The 19092-nt window shown below is 42.6% G+C and overlaps 1 protein-coding gene across 11 annotated transcripts in view; it reads right to left on the bottom strand.

The window, feature by feature from the left end:
* MYBPC1 (myosin binding protein C1) overlaps positions 1-19092 on the bottom strand; it is a 173195-nt gene that overhangs the window by 37189 nt on the left and 116914 nt on the right. For 9 of the 11 annotated variants that reach the window (XM_075344695.1, XM_075344698.1, XM_075344700.1 and 6 more), the window contains 8 exons: positions 16717-16823; positions 16487-16623; positions 16231-16390; positions 15788-15892; positions 15377-15565; positions 12388-12522; positions 11386-11790; positions 6379-6750 (listed from right to left, as the gene is read on the bottom strand). In XM_075344695.1, the coding sequence (XP_075200810.1) occupies positions 6379-6750; positions 11386-11790; positions 12388-12522; positions 15377-15565; positions 15788-15892; positions 16231-16390; positions 16487-16623; positions 16717-16823 (1610 nt within the window). The remainder of the gene's footprint in view (positions 1-6378; positions 6751-11385; positions 11791-12387; positions 12523-15376; positions 15566-15787; positions 15893-16230; positions 16391-16486; positions 16624-16716; positions 16824-19092) is intronic. The other 2 variants (XM_075344703.1, XM_075344705.1) reach the window with 2 other exon arrangements.

Genomic DNA, 19092 nt, shown 5'->3' with positions numbered 1-19092 from the left:
GTGACACCGTAGGAGCAACGAACATCTCCTTACCTGCCTCCACTGATAATGTGGAAGGAAGGAGGTGGGCGGGATGTTACGTCCCGCTCATCTCCGCCCCTCCGCTTCTATTGGACGCCTGCTGTGTGACGTCGCTGTGATGCCGCACGAACCGCCCCCTTAGAAAGAAGGCGGTTTGCCGGCCAGAGCGACGTTGCAGGGCACGTAAGTCCGTGTGACGTGGACTAACGAGGTTGTGCGCTATGGGCAGCGATTTGCCCGTGTCGCACAACCGACGGAGGCGGGTACGCTCGCTTGCGATCTCGCTAGCGAGATCACAGCGTGTAAAATACCCTTTACTCTTTTTTATGTAGATCTATATATAAAAGATGAACTACTGTTTAAGCCAGTAATATTTTATTTAATTAAATGTGTATATACAGTATATCACAAAAGTGAAAAAAAATTTTTTATATCTTTTCATGGGACAACACTGAAGATATTACACTTTTATTAAATGTAAAGTACTCAGTGTTCAGCTTGTTAAATAGTGTAAATTTGGTGTGACCTCTAAATAACTCAACACACAGCAATTCATGTCTAAACCGCTGGGAACAAAAGTGAGTACACACTGGAAGTTCAACATCACACCTCATAACAATGAATTCTTTGAGGAAAAAGAATTGTTGCTCTTCATAAAAATGGCTATAAAGAGATTTCCAACACTCTGAAACTCAGCTGCAGCACGGGGACCAAGACCATACAGCGGTTTAACAAGACAAGTTCCAATCAGGACAGGCCTCGCCATGGTTGACCAAAGAAATTGAGTGCACATGCTCAGCATCCTATCCAGAAGTTGTCTTTTCATAATAGACATATGAGTGCTGCCAGCATTGCTGCAATGCTGAGGTTAAAGTGGTGGGGGGTCAGCCTGTCAGTGCTCAGACTATACGTCACACACTGCATCAAATTGGTATGCTGTTGTCCCAGAAGGAAGCCTTTTCTAAAGATGATGCACAAGAAAGCACGTATACAGTTTGCTGAAAACAAGAAGAAGGACATGGATTACTGGAACCATGTCCTGTGGTCTGATGAGACCAAGATAAACTTATATGATTTAGATGGTGTCCAGTGTCTGTGGTAGCTACCAGGTGAGGAGTACAAAGACAAGTGTGTCTTGCCTACAGTCAAGCATGGTGGTGGGAGTACTGCCTGCTGTGGGGAACTACAGTTCATTGAGGGAACCATATATGCTAACATGTACTGTGACATACTGCCCTCCCTTTGGAAACTGTGCCGCAGGGCAGTATTCCAACATGATAATGACCCCAAACATACCTCCCAGATGACCACTACCTTGCTAAAGAAACTGAGCTTAAAGGTGCTGAACTGGCCAAGCATGTCTCCAGATCTAAACCCTATTGAACATCTGTGGGGCATCCTCAAATGGAAGGTGGAGGAGCACAAGGTCTCTAACATTTACCAGCTCCATGATGTTATGATGGAGGAGTGGAGGAGGATCCCAGTAGCAATCTGTGAAGCTCTAGTGAACTCCATACCCAAGAGAGTTAAGGCAGTGCTTGAGAATAATAGTGGCCACAAAAAATATTGACACTTTGGGCACAATTTGGCCATTATCACTTAGGGAATGTTGTGTGTTGAGTTATTTAGAGGGTACACCAACTTTACACTGTTATACAAGCTATACACTGTCTACTTTACATTGTTTCAAATTGTCATATCTTCAGTGCTGTCCCATGAAAATATATAAAATATATACAAAAATGTTAGGGGTGTGCTCACTTTGGTGATATACTGTATGTGTGTGTAATGTAATATGAGTGTATTAATATACTTACCTTTCACTGCTCTACCAGTGATCCAGAGCCATTCTTCTCTGTTTCTCAGTGACATCAACACTCTGCAGACTGTCCAGTAAGTATATATTACATTGAAAGTCTATGGAGTTGTCACACAGAGTTTTGCACAAACTTCACCGACTGTCATGGTGTCATCGGACTCTGTTCAGATAGCAGATTCTGACACTCCACCCAATGGTTTCTCTGGTGTCTGGGATCAACACAGGCAGACTTGGGTGTCAACCTGCTGTGTGCTGATTCATAGGTAGGCTAGCAAGAGTTAGCGCACGACGTCGTCTCGTGTGACACCTCCGAGTGATGCAGTATTGCTCACAAATCGTGAGTCGTGTACTCGTCGTTAACTTTCATAATATAGTTTATTTTCAAGGGTGACACCACGGGAACGATGAACACAGTGTACCTGCGTCCCACGGCACCCGCCGGCTTAACGGAAGGAAGGAGGTGGGCTCATCAAGTGCGTGTGACAGGGGTTAAAAGAGTTTGTGCGCCACGGGCAGCGATTTGCCCGTGACGCAAAAAACGACGGGGGCGGGTACGATCGCTCGTGCTATCGCACGATAGATCAACTTGTGTAAAGCAGGCTTTAGGCTATATGCCCACGTAGCGTATTTTCATGCAGTTATGCTGCGTTCTGCACCACAGCGTAACTGCATGTGTCCTGCGTCCCCAGCACAATCTATGAAGATTGTGCCTAATTCATGCCCACGTGGCGTATTAGAACGCAGCGCTTTGGCTGCTGCCGAAGCACTGCGTTCTAAAAAGCAAAATGTCACTTCTTTCATGCGCTTTGGATGCAACCCCCGCTCTGTCTATGGGAGTGGCTGCATCCAGAGCGCATGAAATTGGCTTTTCATTACGGACTGTTTCTGCAGCGATTTGAAGCACACATGTGCTGTTCAAATTGCTGCAGAAATTTCTGCAGGGACAGAACGCAACAAGGGCACATAGCCTAAAGCGGGCTTTACACGCTACAAGATCACTACAGCGATCTCGTTGGGGTCACGGATTTTGTGACACACATCCGACCGCTGTAGCGATCTCGTTGTGTGTGACTCCTAGGAGCGATTTTGTATCGTCCAAAATCGTTCCTCGTTGACATGGGGGTCCATTCTAAAATATCGCTGCTGTCGCGTGGGCGAAGTTAAACCTCGTCCCTGCGGCAGCACACATCACTACGTGTGACGCCGCAGGAACGAGGAACCTCTCGTTACCTACCACACGCCAGCAATGAGGAAGGAAGTAGGTGGGCGGGATGTTCGTTCTGCTCATCTCCGCCCCTCCGCTTTGATTGGCCGGCCGCTTAGTGACGTCGCGGTGACATTGCTGTGATGCCGAACGTCCCTCCCCCTTGAGGGAGGGATTGTTCGGCAGTCACAGCGACGACGACGACCAGGTAAGTGCGTGTGATGCTGGCGTAGCGATAATGTTCGCTGCGGCAGCGATCACCAAATATCGGCATAACAATAGGGGCGGGTGCTATCACGCTCGCCATCGCTAGCATCGGCTAGCGATGTCGCAGCGTGTAAAGCCCGCTTTAATCATATGTTGTGAGGAAACCTATCACAACACATCATATTTATACTGTTGGAATCCTTCTACACATTTCTACACATGCCAGCTAATGGTTACTATATGTTGGTCTGTGAGATGTGGTGTCCCAGACTCTCTCTTGTGAAAGTTGTGCTTTTTGCTTGGTTCAGCTGTGGAGTTTACCCCTGTTGTTTTGAACTTCCTTCCTGCTCTTGTTTTCCACCAGAACCTCTTATTGTCTTATCCTGTGTGCGTGCTGTGTGACAGAGTTTTGGTATTCCCTGGTCTGTATTTTTCTGTGGTTTCAACACACTCCTGTCCCATCCTTTCCTGTGGAAGAGGGATGGGTATTTAGATCAGGACTGGTCAGGAGCAGAGCCAGGAAGGAGATTCAGGCCCCTCCACAATAAGGAGTATCCCTGGGAATAGGGATAGCATAGGTCTCCCTAGTTTGAGGGACAGTTTTGGGTCCCGGTTCCTAGCTACCTCAAAGTCATCATGACAGGAGTGTCAGAACAAGGCTCCATAGACTTACATTGTAAAAGAGACTTCCAGCTCATGCATAGGGAGTGTTGGCTAGTCACAATTGCAGTGACGTTATTTAGAAGAGAAGAACAGCGCTGGATTCCAGCGAGATAGGTAGTAGGTGAATATATAAATACGACACTACACAAAACACAACATTAAAAAAAAATAGTGGGAATACTTCTTTAAAAAAGCACTCTCACTAAAACTTTTTTATTTAAATGTCTGTATACATGCATGTAATGTAGTGTAAATGTGTTAATATACTCACCACTCATATACCACCGCTCTCTTCGGTCTCAAGTCCTCCGGATCACACTGTTCTTTGTGTGATGCGAAAGTGACTTTTACAATGTAAGTCTATGGAACTTCAGAACGAGGCTCAGAATGAGTCTCCAGAGGTGCTCACTGTAAAGGCGGCTTCTGGCTCATGCACAGAGTGTAAAATGAGCAGGCAGCCCTCAATTGCGGTGATGTCTCTAAGAAGAGAAGACCGGTGCTGGAAACAGGTGGAGTGGCAGTGAAGGAGTATATTAACACAGACTACATTACATACACATACATTTAAACAATACGAATTTTAGTGGGAGTGCTTCTTTAAGGCTTGGGCAACATGGTAACTTTGGCTTGCGACATCTGTCATGTGCCTAAAGTTTGCTAGATGCCATTGCTACCATACATTGCAGCGCAATACAAGTGAATGGGGTTACATTGCAACCCCAAAGGTACTACAAGTGTGACAAGTAAGTCCCAAAAAATCATATGCGTTTGGACTTATTGCCACCTGCTCGTTATGGTCGCCCTTTGGGTTGCAATGCGATCCCATGCATTTTTTCGCACAAAGTCGCAGTGTAACTCCAGCCTTACATATGCTTTAAAAGGATTGTCCACCCCAAATTTTAAAAAATCCCCTAACATGCTGAAGAAAAAGATAAAGTAAATTCACCTTATAATTCCCCACTGCCCACTTCTCATTCCTCTACTGGGCTTCATGATTCTTTTACGAGTTAGATAGCCATGTGACTGCTGGAGCCAATCAATGGACATAATGCATCAGACATTTCTGCAGCCAGTGATTGCTTGCCGCAGTCACATGTCTATCCAAAGGAAAGAGGAAGCAGAAAAACTGTCGAGCACCAGGAAAGCCCATTTAGATTAGTAGCAGGGAATCGGTAAGGTGAGCATACTGTATTTTATCATTAATCAGTGTGGGGTGAACAACCACTATAAATGGATTTGGAGTTTTTAGGTCTTTTATTTAAAGAGACTGGCCCACTAACTGTATTTTTCCACCTATTTACAAGACAGGGGAGACATGTCTGATTATTGCTGGCTCCACCTCAAGGCCTCCACCAATTATGAGAATGGGTATGAATGGATGGTGGCCATTCATGTTTATCATGTTTATCTATTGGGCTATTTTAGATAGCTTAATGCTGTTCATCACTGTGAGCTCTATAAACAATTAATGGAATCGTGCACATGCTTGGCCTGTCATGGTGGTGACCTGCATGTGTCCTCAGTGCTGTGCTACTCATTGCTTTCACAGCTCTGCTCCTTCACGTCAGATTGCTGCACTGAGTCCTCATGCAGCTCATCCAACTCTGCTGTGTATCCCTGCTGTCTCCAGCTTGCTATAGGGAGGCGTGGCCAGTTCCTGCAGAGATTTATCCCTGCTGGTCCTGCAGGGTTTAACTTTCCCCAACCGATCCCTAGACAGCCGGGGTCTATTGTGCAGCTCTTTCCACCACTCCTTGCCTGAACATAGGTTCCAAGTACCTTTTCATTTGTGCTTCTTTGCTTTTGTCTCTTCTGTTATTGAGCCGGTTCGTTTACCGTTTATCCTGACCTCTGCTATTTACAGTATATTGAACCTGTGCTGATCTGACCTGAATTGTCTAACCACGTCCTTACCTTCACCCATCTGTACCTTTATACCCATGTCTCTGACCCTTCGGTTAGCTGCCGCAGACCCAGGGACAGCCCAAGAGTTGTACCTGGTGACTACCTACGGCCAAGCATACCCTTATCATCAGAGGCTGTAGCGAATATAGGTAGTCACTTAGTTATGCCCCTCAAGGGTAAGCCAGGACCATGGCACAGTGGGTCTCAGGATCAATGAGAGCTTGAGGTCACACCATCAGTTATCAGTCGTGTATCCATTATCAAGTGGCTAGGTGGTAAATATTGTCAGTAGGACCATCTGTTTAAATTATTGACCCTTAAACTTTAAATTTATTTAAAGGGGTTGTCTACATGGAATAGTAGGAAATGTATGAAAGCATTAGCATTTCTCTAAAGCAAAAGTTATAAAAAAATATAGAATTCTTTTAGAAATTTTGCAATTTGCATTAGAGGTAAGCAGTTGCATAGCTGGCTACAGGTACATTAATCAAGGTGTGAATGTAAGACTAGTGAAGCACGCTTACATAGCACAAGAAGTCTTTTGGAACATGAGTTTTACCTTCATCAGGCTCCTCCTTGAAGTCCTCAGAAAAGATTTGTTTGTCTTGTAACATAACTTCCACCCGCTTCTCTATGTACGTTAGCTCAATTAAGCTGGCTTTTTGTCCTTTGCTTTCCATAATCTTCTGGGTCTTGTTGTGATCTATTTTTTTCTTTGTTTGTCTTTTAAGGTTTTTCCAAGCTCTTTTAATCTCCTCAATTGACTTTTTTTTGCCCCCCACAGCGTTTAGCTTCTCTTGGATGTCCGCCCATATTTTATCCTTATCTGCTGGGCTTGCTTGGGCTCCAAATAATTGGGGCCCCAGTTTGGCAAGGTTATCCACTAAAGTGTTCAGCTCCTCATCAGTAAGTGTTGGCTTGTCTGCAGCTCCTGGTAAAGATGGGGCAACCTCAGACATACTCATTGGTACAAATATCCTCTAAGGTATATAAAACTGCTTTAACAGTAAAACTTTACGACTAACAAAATATCAGTATGCACTTGTATAATGCACGCAAACTAATAATTTTCTCCATAATGCCTCAAAATCATTAAAGAGCATGTGTCTCCATTTTTCATTGACTATAAATTAAAATTAATTTATTTTATGGTATTTTCCTTTTTTAAAAAATTAGTCTATAAATACAAGTTTGTTTATTTTGGGCATACAAATGCAATAGACGGCTGAAGTATTTCATGCCAATTGACTTTTGACAGGACTTCAATGGCTAGCAGGCGTTAATTGCAGGCAAGGGAGACAGTAGGGAATTTCATAGTTTAGGATTTCAGAAAAGTAAAACGTATTAGAAATCCATAACTCTGGTGAAAAGCTGATTATTCCGTTATTAAATGAGGTTATGCATTAAATAGATCATCCAGGTAGAAAAAGTGATTTGGCTGTTGCGTTGCCCAAATAATACAACCTGCTACTATACTGTTTTGATTCCAGATCCTCCACCTTCACTCCCGGTTTTGTTTTGACACAAGTGAAGAACTTTCTCTCTACTCTCTGTGTCAGCAACAACATGAAGGCGTCTTAAGGCTGCTTTACACGCAGCGACATCGCTAGCGATGTCGCTGGTGAAAGCACCCACCCCGTCGGTTGTGCGTCATGGGCAAATCGCTGCCCGTGGCGCACAATATCGTTAGTCCCCGTCACACAGACTTACATGCCTAGCGACGTCGCTGTGGCCGGTAAACTGCCTCATTTCTAAAGGGGCGGTTCGTGCGGCGTCACATCGACGTCACATGGCAGACGTCCAATAGAAGCGGAGGGCGGAGAGCAGCCGAAAGAAAGTGACGCCCACCTCGTTGCCAGAGGACGCAGGTAAGGTGTTGTTCCTCGTTCCTGGGGTGTCACACGTAGCGATGTGTGCTGCCTCAGGAACGACGAACAACCTGCATCCAGCACCATCAACGATATTTGAGATTAGAACGGCGTGTCAACGATCAACGATAAGGTGAGTATTTTTGATCGTTAGCGGTCGTTCGTACGTTTCACACGCAATAACGTCACTAACGATAACGAGGCTGGATGTGCGTCATGAATTCCGTGACCCAAACGACATCTCATTAGCGATGTCGTTGCGTGTAAAGCTCCCTTTACCGTCTGGCTCTTTTCAATAGCTAAGATGTGTCTCTTTTCTATCACTGCTGATTGATAGATACAGAAGAGTGCTGTTTTGAAATGAGCCTTTCAGACGGCCATCTTCTTACACCTCACTGGTCGTGTGCTAACACAGAGATTGAGCCAGGAGAGTTGGAAGCGCAGGTGCTGGGACCAGGAGATGGAGTATGGAATCGGGACATCAGTATGGTCTTTAGAATAAAAGGTATTAGTATTTTTTCAGGCAGCATCTACAATACTTTATATTTCTTTTTGTTACCCCTTGATGAAAGTGAAATTTTAGGGATTACAATGTAAATTTTGTAAAGATGAAAACTCATGAAGATAATATCAGTTTACTTTTCATTCTAAAACAATGACAGCATGCTTGCTGACAGATGCTCTTTAATTATACATGACATTTTACTTGGTAATCTATAAGGAAACTAAATTGAAATCATGTCAGTACTGATATGTTCTTAAAGGGAATCTGGCAGAAGGATCAACCCTCCTAAGTAGAGGTGAGCGTACCTTAGGTTTGAGGTTCGACTACCAAAAAGCAAAGTTTGGGTTCGGAGTTCGAGTGAGCTACGAGTTCGAACCTCTCATGCGAGCAGCGCTGTGCTTGGGTATGAGCGATGCTCAGCCCTGTGGGAGCCGCGTGCAGTGTTTGATCACTTTTGGGATAAAATCAGCATGATAAAATGTAGTGTGCACACACAAAATTAAAAGAAAATGCAAAACCCTGTCCATTCTGCATAAATGGGTCATAAATGTGACTCACTACAAAATCTGAAGAGTCTGTTCCAGAGACTGCTAGGGCACCATGCCTCTGAACCTACATGGATATTGGGACAATAAACCTTTCACACCACTAATCAAAGCTAATTAAGGATTCACTCTCTAAGCTCAGTGTTTGTTTTAATTAAATGTCCTTTTATTATGCCATTCTCTGCTCTGTTTGTGTATATATTTTTGTTTCTTCAGGTATTTTGTCATACCATGCCTGATAAAGGGACCTGAGATGTCTCGAAAGCTTGCTTTGTAACACCATTTCATTTTATTTTAGTTAGCCATTAAAAGATATCACTACTACAAAATTATATTTTTGTTTCTCTCACTGAGAGCAATCAATCATTTTTCAACTGGCTAACACAGTACCCAAACTTTTTCCCTTGTAACTACACTACATCTTATCACGCTGATTTTACTCCAAAAGTGAGTCAATCAAACACTGCACGCGGCTCGCACAGGGCTGAGCATCACTCATAGCAAAGTATAGCGCTGCTCACTTGAGAGGTTCGAACTTGTAACTTACTCGAACTCCGAACCCAAACCTTGCTTTTTTTGGTAGTCGAACTTCCAACCTCGAACCTAAGGTTCGCTCATTTCTACTCCTAAGCCATGTACATAGGCATGCAAGTAATAGAAAGTTGATTACAATGATACTTTGACATCTGATATTTTATGCCAGAGAAATGCTCACTTGTCTTAACATGTAAACAAGCGTAGATCTATGGACACAGATCTCTTTGAGAATCTGCCTCCAGAGCGTATTTTAAATGAAAGAGGTTGTTATCCGTGTCAGACATGTAATGACTGACAGCCTGCTCTCTTTATCTCGTTGCAGAGCTGAATGTAATTATAACTAACACAGTATGGTAAAGTTCAGCTTTGTCTCATTACAAAGACATCTGCAGCTCTCCTCACATAGTGAATTCAGCTCTGTTGCAGAGCTATATATGATTACAACCAACACTTCTTTAGCTTCCATCTCACACCCAGTATAGGGGGAGGGATAGTATAGGTGATCTGACAGCACTATGAGATGAGAGCTGCAGATATGTTAGTAATGGAATGTGTTAGTTATACAGCACTGCAGTAAGATAAGAAGAGCAGACTGTCAGCTATTACATGTCTCACACTAGTAACGCCCCTTTTCACATAAACTAAGCTCTGGACGCAGATTCTCAATGAGAAAAAAAAAATGTGTATTTCCCTAAAATAAGGCACTGGATTATAGATATTAAATAGATTGTCCACTACTTTTATATTGATGGACTACCTTAGAATAGGTCATCAATATCTGATCCACTTGGGTCAGACACCCAGCACCCCTGCCGCTGTTCTTGGTGCTGTGGGCAGCTACTGGCGGCCAGAAATGCTGAGTTCTGGAGCTGCCCCATCAACTGATAGTGGCCATGGCCGAGTATTGCAAATCCACCTCGTATTGCTTTGAATGGGAGGTGGATGTGCACTACCCATTTGTGGCCACCATCAAAAGATGGAGCAGCTCCAGAACTGAGCATTTCCGGCCACCTGCTGCCACTGCCAGGACCGAGAACAGCTAATCGGCGTGGGTGCCAGATGTCATACGCTGGTGGATCAGACATGGATAGGTCATCAATGTTAAAGTGTGGACAACCTTTTTAAGGTATAATTTTATTCAGCTTCCTATAACCTGAATGCCCATGTAGACTGCTTAGGAGGGTTCATTCTTCTGACACATTTCCTTTAAAATTATTCCAGTGCATGGTTTTTGAGATGACTATATTTAGAAAATAAATGGGATTTGACCCACAGTAGCTCACAGTGAATGCAGTTTTCAATAATATTATGGGACATAATCTAAAAAAGCAGCTTTAGGCCTCTGCCACACTCACGTGAAATTCACGCACGTGCCGAGAGACACGTATTTCCCCTGCGTGTTGCGTGCAGGTAAGTACGTGTCTCTGGTACGTGCGGGCCACGTGTGTTCTATGTGTGCTATCCGCGATAGCACACGTAGAACCGGTAATTTACATACTCACGTGGTCCTTCCTGCTGTCCGCGCTGCTGTCAGTGGTGCTGATCCTCGGACTACAGCCCTGCCGTCTCCCCGCTGCTGCCAGGCAGTGAAGTGAATATTAAATGAGAATAATGAGCGGTGGTCGGTAGCAAGAGGCCGCAGCGGCAGAGACAGGAGGGCTGGAGAAGGCGAGTTAATGTTTTTTTTTTTTTTCACTGACACGTGTGTTTTCTCCGGCGCGTGTCACACGGGACCGCATCCACACTACATCTGTGTGGTACGGGTGCGGGCCGTGTGACACCCGTGCTGCCGGAGAAAATACTGACATGTCAGCGCTTTGAAAAACGAAGACACGTACAAACGCACACGGACACACGTTCCGTGTGGTTTTACATGTGTGTGCCTGCTACAATAGGGTAGCATTGCTGAACGTGTCTCCGTGCCGGCGGGACGTGTAAAAAATGACAAACACGTACCGACAGCACGGATGTGTGTCGCAGGCCTTAAGCTGAGAGCAGAGCAACTGCTACATAAAACAAATTCCTGTAGAGTAGTTGGATATTTTAAAACATTCATCAATAAAACAACATTCGCAAAAACACATGGCAAAATGTAAGTCTTTCAGTTTTACCTCCAGATGTATCATTTTGTAGATCATCTTCAATGTCAGGTGTTCCTTCGTTTTCCTGAAGCTGTAGCATAGCCTCCACACGTTTCTCCAAAGTAGACAGGTCCTTTGTAGGCTCAGGCACTACTGTATTCTCCACATTACTTTCTTTTTTGTTTTGCAACAATTTATTCTTGGTTTGTTTTTTGAGAGTGTTCCACCTTTTTTTCAAATCTGCAACGGACCTGTTTTTGCCACCCTTGGCGTTGACCTTGGCTTGGATCTCTGCCCATATTTTACTCTTCTCTGCTTTGGTGGTTTTTGCAGACAATGCACCACAAATATTTGGCCCATTCTTAGACACACAATCCACTAACAAATCCAACTCCTGATTTGAAAATTCTGGCTTCTCCTGGTTCTCATCTCCTCCTGGTAAAGAGGCACCAACCTCAGAAATACTGTTTTTTGGTTAAGCAGTGGGCCTGCAGTTGGGTCTGACTTTGCAGATTAGTTTTTTTTACTTCGGATTTACACACCAAAAGCTACTAATCTACGCAAGCATCAAACCAGGCACTCACACTAGTGTCAACATTTTGGTAATAGTGATCATTGTATAGTTTAGTAAATCTTGAAAGCGAAAGTGACTATTTGGTCCAGAAGCAAGAAGTGTGTAAGGGAAAGAGATTACTAAAGAATAAAAGAGATGCTGTTTACAACATGCTTGCAATTACTGTAAGGTTACTTTTTCAATTTGCTAGTCTATACAGTGTACTTGCCTGACATAGGATGGACATGGACATACCAATACAAATGTATCAAGCAATGAAAAAACATTCCAGTTAATGTTTATATTAAAACCCAAGGCACTGCTGAAAGATGCTAAAAGTTAAAGTGGTATTAGTCTGTTTGGAGCCATGTATAATATGAATGTAGGGGGTTCATCCTGGGGATACCTTTGTGTAATTTTATTTTTAAGCTTCATAGATATTAGCTTCACAGATAAAAATGCAAGTGTTGTATACTCACCCCCTTCAAAACAGTACTCAATGACATAGCCATCCAAACCTGCAGCACCAATGTGGTCTGGGGGTCGCCATTTCATCGTCACTGTGTTGTCAGTTACTCCATCCAGTGTTAGCATGGTTGGAGCACTTGTGACGGCTAGGAGGAATCAAAAATATAATCACTACAGACAAATGTAATAAAAAACATGCTGCCTAGTAATCTAACCCTCGTCTCCATATTTATCATGAACACCGAGTCCCATTAATATGTATGACATGAATTTTAGTGATAATTAGTGATAGTGAATGCAAAATTGAAAAATTGAAAGAAAAAAAAATAGAGCAGAATGCTGTGCTATTTTTTTGTCGGTAAAGTAACAGACACTATAACCGAAACCTGATAAGCCTTGTTGGAATCCATCTTGTGACGAATCCGGCACTTCAGTTATTTTTATTTTGATTAGCTATGATAATGTGGAATAATGGAATTGACCAATGCAAATGTTAACATGCAGTGTAACTTTGAGAAATTGATTTCAATTGATTGGGATCTTCTCATCAAAGGATATGTCTTAAAGGTACAGTAGATGCAGGTTCCATTAACGGATCCTGCATCTAACTCGAACATGTGGCTCCAATGTGTGCTTTTGTCAGAATCGGTCACAATTCCCATATAAATGATTGGATATTTCAGTTAACTCTCCACTAACGGTGCTGCATGTCAGGGCTCCGTTTTTCAGATAAATGCTAATCACATTAGAATGATATACTATTACGACTGAAAGCTAACAATCTCACAGTGATGGAGAAGCCAGGGAAATTGAAAAACCAGAAATCCAAAGGTCCCAAAACAAACTAGTACTTTCCCTAGACCTAACCCTGATTTTTCCCTGCCTAACAGTGGAGGTTGGTACCGTATGGTCATGTCATGGCACCCCCATTCTTCGATGGCTGACCCTGAGTGTCCATAACTGCACCCTAAGCAAGTGTAACACAAAAACAACAATTAACATAAATGAAGTTCCCAAGCATAGGGTAAGAGTTTGTTTTTTGTGAATCCCTTCCCAGTTATCCCCTATTCTGTTTCATTTAGGCTTTGGTAGGTATCCATGTATTCTGTTATTCTTTTTGATTTCTTGCATTCCATCATTCCTGTATGACTGTGTTTGCACATTTCTAGCCCTGTGTCTTCAGAGAATAGCAATAGCGATGTCTCAGTAAGAAAACCTTAATCGAGGAGTTGTTACTCCAGGCAACAATCCATCCAGAAATATAGCAAGCACTGAGGCATCTGAGTAATGAGTAAAAAAAGCCCCTCCCAAAATGTAATTGGGCAAACTGAGCAAAAAACTGCAGACACCTGAATAGAAGTAAAATAGGAAGGCAGAGCATTAGAAGGAAAGACAAGAGATCCTTCATCAGTTAGTCCCACACAAAACAGCCTGTGGTCTAACTAAGTGGGAACCGACCAACAACCAGAGATCACTGGTTCGAATGCTGGAGTGGAGCCATGACATATACAATAAGAGATGAGTAGTTCTTCTCAAATCTCCATACTGGAAAGCTTGAAATTGCTTGGAAAATACACCCGGGGAGAAGAGAGAAAAGTTCACTAACCATAAGCACTTATACTTTACAGGTGATGTTGACCATAAGAGCTTACACTCTACAAGAGGTAGAGAACTTCACTGATCATAAGGGCTTACACTTTAAAGGCAAGAGAGGACCTATCTGAGCATAAGAGGTTAGATTTTACAGGTGAGAAAGACAGGGCTCAGCTGACCATAAGAGCTTACACTCTACAGGAATGAGAGGACCCAATTGACCATAGGAGCTTACACTCTACAGGAGTGAGAGGACCCAACTGACCATAAGAGCTTGCAGTCTACAGACAAGAGAGAGAGAGAGAGGACAACTCTAACCATAAGAGCTTACAGTCTATGAGAGAGAGAGTGAGGACCATGCTGCCCATAAGAGATTACACAGTACATGAGATAGAGGAGTCCGCTGACCATAATAGCTTACAGACTACAGAAGAGAGAAAGAGAGAAGACCCTGCTGACCATAAGCGCTTACACTCTATAGACAAGGGAAAGGAACCTGCTGCTCATAAGAGCTTACTCTTAGGAGAGAGAGACTTACAATGACACTGGTGAAGCAAAATGGCTATACCGTACAAACTGTGCTCCATCGGGAACTGCTGATCTGTGATGGCCTCAGGTTCTGACCACCACTGTACAAGGGATAATCCACTAGATGTCATAGTTGCCGTGCATTGTGTGGAATTCTGCGTCATAATGCAAAATGACATCAGGTTATTCTGTGATGCTTCAGCAGGGTGGGAAATGACTATGGGCAAGTATTTTTTTGCGACCCACAAATCAAATTTCAAAATGTTTGAATTTTAGTGAAATTGCAAATTTCAGGAAAATTGACTTGAACTCAATCTTTTGCAGATCAATCCACTCATCTCCATATACTCTACATGCACAGTTATGCCAAAAATGTACAAGATGGGAATACCACTATACGTGCAGGTTAACTGAACAGTCACGTCAGTCAGTTGATCCCCGCTTGCTCCTTAGCAGTATACTTCGAACTCCCAAGCTGAAGTTTTTTTGTGTTTTGCCAAGAGGAAAGTGAGAAGTATTATACAGAATCTTAAATAACATAGGAAATCTCAACAAGACTGTATAATAAATCTGAAAAGAAAATGTATTACTTAAAATGCTCCCCTCCCCCGTCCTTCTTGATAGCAAATAGAGACTAGAAATATTTATCAGTGAGACAATGGGAAATTGTATTTTATCATCACTGCCTTGCTCCATTATCTTTACACTCCTACTCATAAAGGAAGCGATTCCAAAGGTAAACCTAGCTCATTAATATCTAACTATTCTGCTCATTTTATATTTTGGAAAAACCTACAGCTTTTATCTTTCATGCAGATCCCCCAAATTGCTATTGGGACGTGAACAATGTTGTGCTATTTCTTTTATACAGACACCTACCCAGTGGGACAAAAGGCTTGGAGGGCATGCTTGGTTTAGAAATTCCTATTGAGTTGACAGCAAAGACACGGACTTCATATGCAACGCCTTCAATCATTTTTTTTGGTTCAAAGTTTGTCTCTTTGCATAGTTCAAAATTGAGTCTCATCCATCTGGAGCTTTGCTTCTTCTTTCTTTCAATAAAGTATCCTATAAAATAAATTGTAATTAGTTGTCTTACTGTTACCACAGTGGAAATATTCCAAAATTATGTACACTTCACTCCTGTATCCTTGACGCTAAAGATCTTCTGGGATAATCTCTAAAAGAGCAGATTATGTCTCCTGTGATGTCACATATGATTTAATCTAGGTAACTGTTGATATGCCACAATCTGAACTGAATTACAAAATTAGAAACATTTTCACACACCTAGAATTGGGCATCCTCCATCATATATTGGAGGCTCCCATTTCATAATACACCAATCCTCTCCGACCTCAGTTACTTCGGGTGCTAATGGGGCATCGGGGATGTCTAAAAAAAAGGACAAACATTGTATCATCAATATAGGTATAAATTATTAAAAAATAACCTGACGACAGTTTTATAGATGTATACTGTTGGGCATATTCCAAGAACAATGTACATTTCAATACATATCATATATAGTTGCCATATAGTCTTTAAATATGAAACTCAAAAAATGCATCTATTTTATCTGTTGTTGTAGAAAAAAAATTCCATACAGGATCTTAAAGGAATCTGTATTGCAATAAGGATTTTTTTCCTAGTGTGGGATGGTAAAGATGAAATTTACCAGTTTACAGACTAAGCATGTACATAAAGATATTATTTGGAATGACTTAGCTTACCAACAACTTTAATTTTGATATGGGCTACAGCTTCTCCGGCCTCATTTTTTACCATAATTCTGTATGTTCCGGTATCATCTTTCTCTGCCGAGTCAATCACCAAGAGCCCGTGATCAGGGTATGACTCTGCCCTGATGCGACCACTCAGATCGGTGATCCACTGAAGGGATACAATAAGATAGGATAGCAAAATTATGCACGATGTTAAAGGCTTTACTATTGGGCATAGTGGTAAAAGTCATGAGACAAAATTTACCTTGTCTCCTCTACTCCAAATAATTTTTGGGGCTGGTTCTCCAGTAATCGGCACTTCAAGTCTCAGTTTTGTTCCTGCTACAACCACCACAGTGTTATCAGGGTAATTTAGGGTATCAAAATGGATTTTGGGAGGATCTGTGGAGAAACTACCAGTTAGGAACCATAACTTTGTATATTGTAAAAGTTTCCAAATGTTTAAAAACTTGTAATAGTTGTTTTTTTTCTCACCAATAACATGTACGTTGGCCGGAATATTGATTAAATAAAGATCTGGAACGAATGCATAGTCACCTCCATCTTCCACTAAAGAATTTGCTATAACTAATCTGTGATTCCTAGTAAAATGACAAAACAAACATTTCATTATGGTTACATTTCTGCTTTGGTTATTGATTGCCTCCCTAGTTTTAGGGTGCAATAGGTGATCTTTTTTTAAATTTCAATGTGTGGGATTATAGTATTGTACAGTATATCTATTCAACAAAAACCTGTCTCCATGAAAATGTAGTTCTATCTAAAGACATCATGCTATAGAGTAGGGGGAGCTGAGTATATATATATATATATATATATATATATATATATATATTTATTTATATATTTCTCTTTCTGATGCATATACAGTGTGCATATAGAGATGGCTATCAATCACTGATAAGACCCGCAGGACCAAAAATCTCAGAAAGAGAAAAAGTTTAAATTACTAAAACAGGTTATAGGGAATCTTTTCTCACAAAACTATACATCAATCTACTCTGTTCACCCTGCTCTATACATGATACCATGATGATAGATTGGACTGATTTTTTTAGGTGACTTGTTCCCGTTAAACCTATTTGAAATAAAAATGTATATAAGTTGTTTGGCATACATCATTGAACATTATATTGTTTGGACTAGGTACCATATATTGTATAGTAAGTTTCACGTTAGACTCCTACGAATAAGTAGGAGACAGTGGGTGAGACTTAAAGAGACACGTCAAGCTTGGTTTAGACTATGGTAAATTTATCATTAGGGTCATGGCCTTTTTATGAAAAGTGTGCATGCTGTACTGAGGGAAACACAAACAACACAAACATAAGCTGCCCTTTGGTTAATTGGCATTAACAATAAATACAACAGACATTGCTATAAATCGACTATTCATGGTCATATCTATAATAGGTGCAATAGTTTCATTTGCATACAGGCCCTGAAGCCTTGTAGAGCAAAAGGAGGTATTTATTTGGCCCATATGAGACAAATTCTTTTAAAGACCTGTTATAGTTGCAGGCTATGTTGGAGATTTTCATTGGGGCCGAAAGGTTTCACGTTACACCAATACATGAGGTGTACATTCCACTCATCTCCCACCATCTTACCATGATGCTAAAGAGTTATTGATGGGCTGCTATGTATCCGCATATATACATGGCAGGCATCAATAACTTCTGACATGGGCGGAAGGAGATGGGGGACATTTTGCTAATGAATACAATGAATGCCTCTGTGTAGTCCTTGACTCTGCTCTCTCCTTCAAGTCACATATACAAGCCCTTTCCACGACCTGTCAACTGCAACTCAAAAATATTTCCTGGATCTGCACATTCCTTAACCATGAATCTGCCAAAACACTAGTGCATGCCCTCATCATTTCCTGCCTCGACTACTGCAACCTCCTTCTCTGTTGCCTCCCTTCTCTCAACCCTCCAATCAATATTAAACTTTGCTGCCTGACTAATCCACCTGTCCCCCCATTCCACGGCCTCCCCTCTCTGCCAATCCCTTCACTGGCTTTCCTTTGCTCAAAGACTCCATTTCAAAACCCTAACCATGACATGCAAAGCTATTCCCAACATGTCTCCTCCATACATCTGTGACTAAAGGGGGCTTTACATGCTGCGACATCGCTAATGCGGAGTCGTTGGGGTCACGGAATTTGTGACGCACATCCGGCCGCATTAGCGATGTTGCTGCGTGTGACACCGATGAGCGATTTTGCATCGTTGCAAAAACGTGCAAAATCGCTCATCGGTGACATGGGGGTCCATTCTCGATTATCGTTACTGCAGCAGTAACGATGTAGTTCGTTGCTCCTGCAGCAGCACACATCGCTATGTGTGACACCGCAGGAACAAGGAACCTCTCCTTACCTGCCTCCCGGCCGCTATGCGGAAGGAAGGAGGTGGGCGGGATGTTACGTCCCGCTCATCTCCGCCCCTCCGCTTCTATTGGGCAGCCGCTCAGTGACGTCGCTGTGACGCCGCACGGACCGCCCCCTTAGAAAGGAGGCGGTTCGCCGGTCACAGCGACGTCGCCGGGCAGGTAAGTATGTGTGACGGGTCTGGGCGATGTTGTGCGGCACGGGCAGCGATTTGCCCGTATCGCGCAACAGATGGGGGCGGGTACCCACACTAGCGATATCGGGACCGATATCGCAGTGTGTAAAGTATCCTTTAGTCTCCGGGAAATTACCTGCACGCAACCTCTGATCCTCACAAGATCTCCTTCTCTCTTACCCTTTTATCTCTTCCTCCCCATACTCTGGAACTCTTTACCCGAACATATCAGACTCTAACCTACCGTGGAAACCTTCAAAAGGAACCTGAGACCTTCCTCTTC

Source organism: Anomaloglossus baeobatrachus, chromosome 4 (assembly GCF_048569485.1).
Source record: "Anomaloglossus baeobatrachus isolate aAnoBae1 chromosome 4, aAnoBae1.hap1, whole genome shotgun sequence".
NCBI lineage: Eukaryota > Metazoa > Chordata > Amphibia > Anura > Aromobatidae > Anomaloglossus > Anomaloglossus baeobatrachus.
Note: the sequence above shows the minus strand (reverse complement) of the source record. Positions and strands in the feature narration are given on the sequence as shown.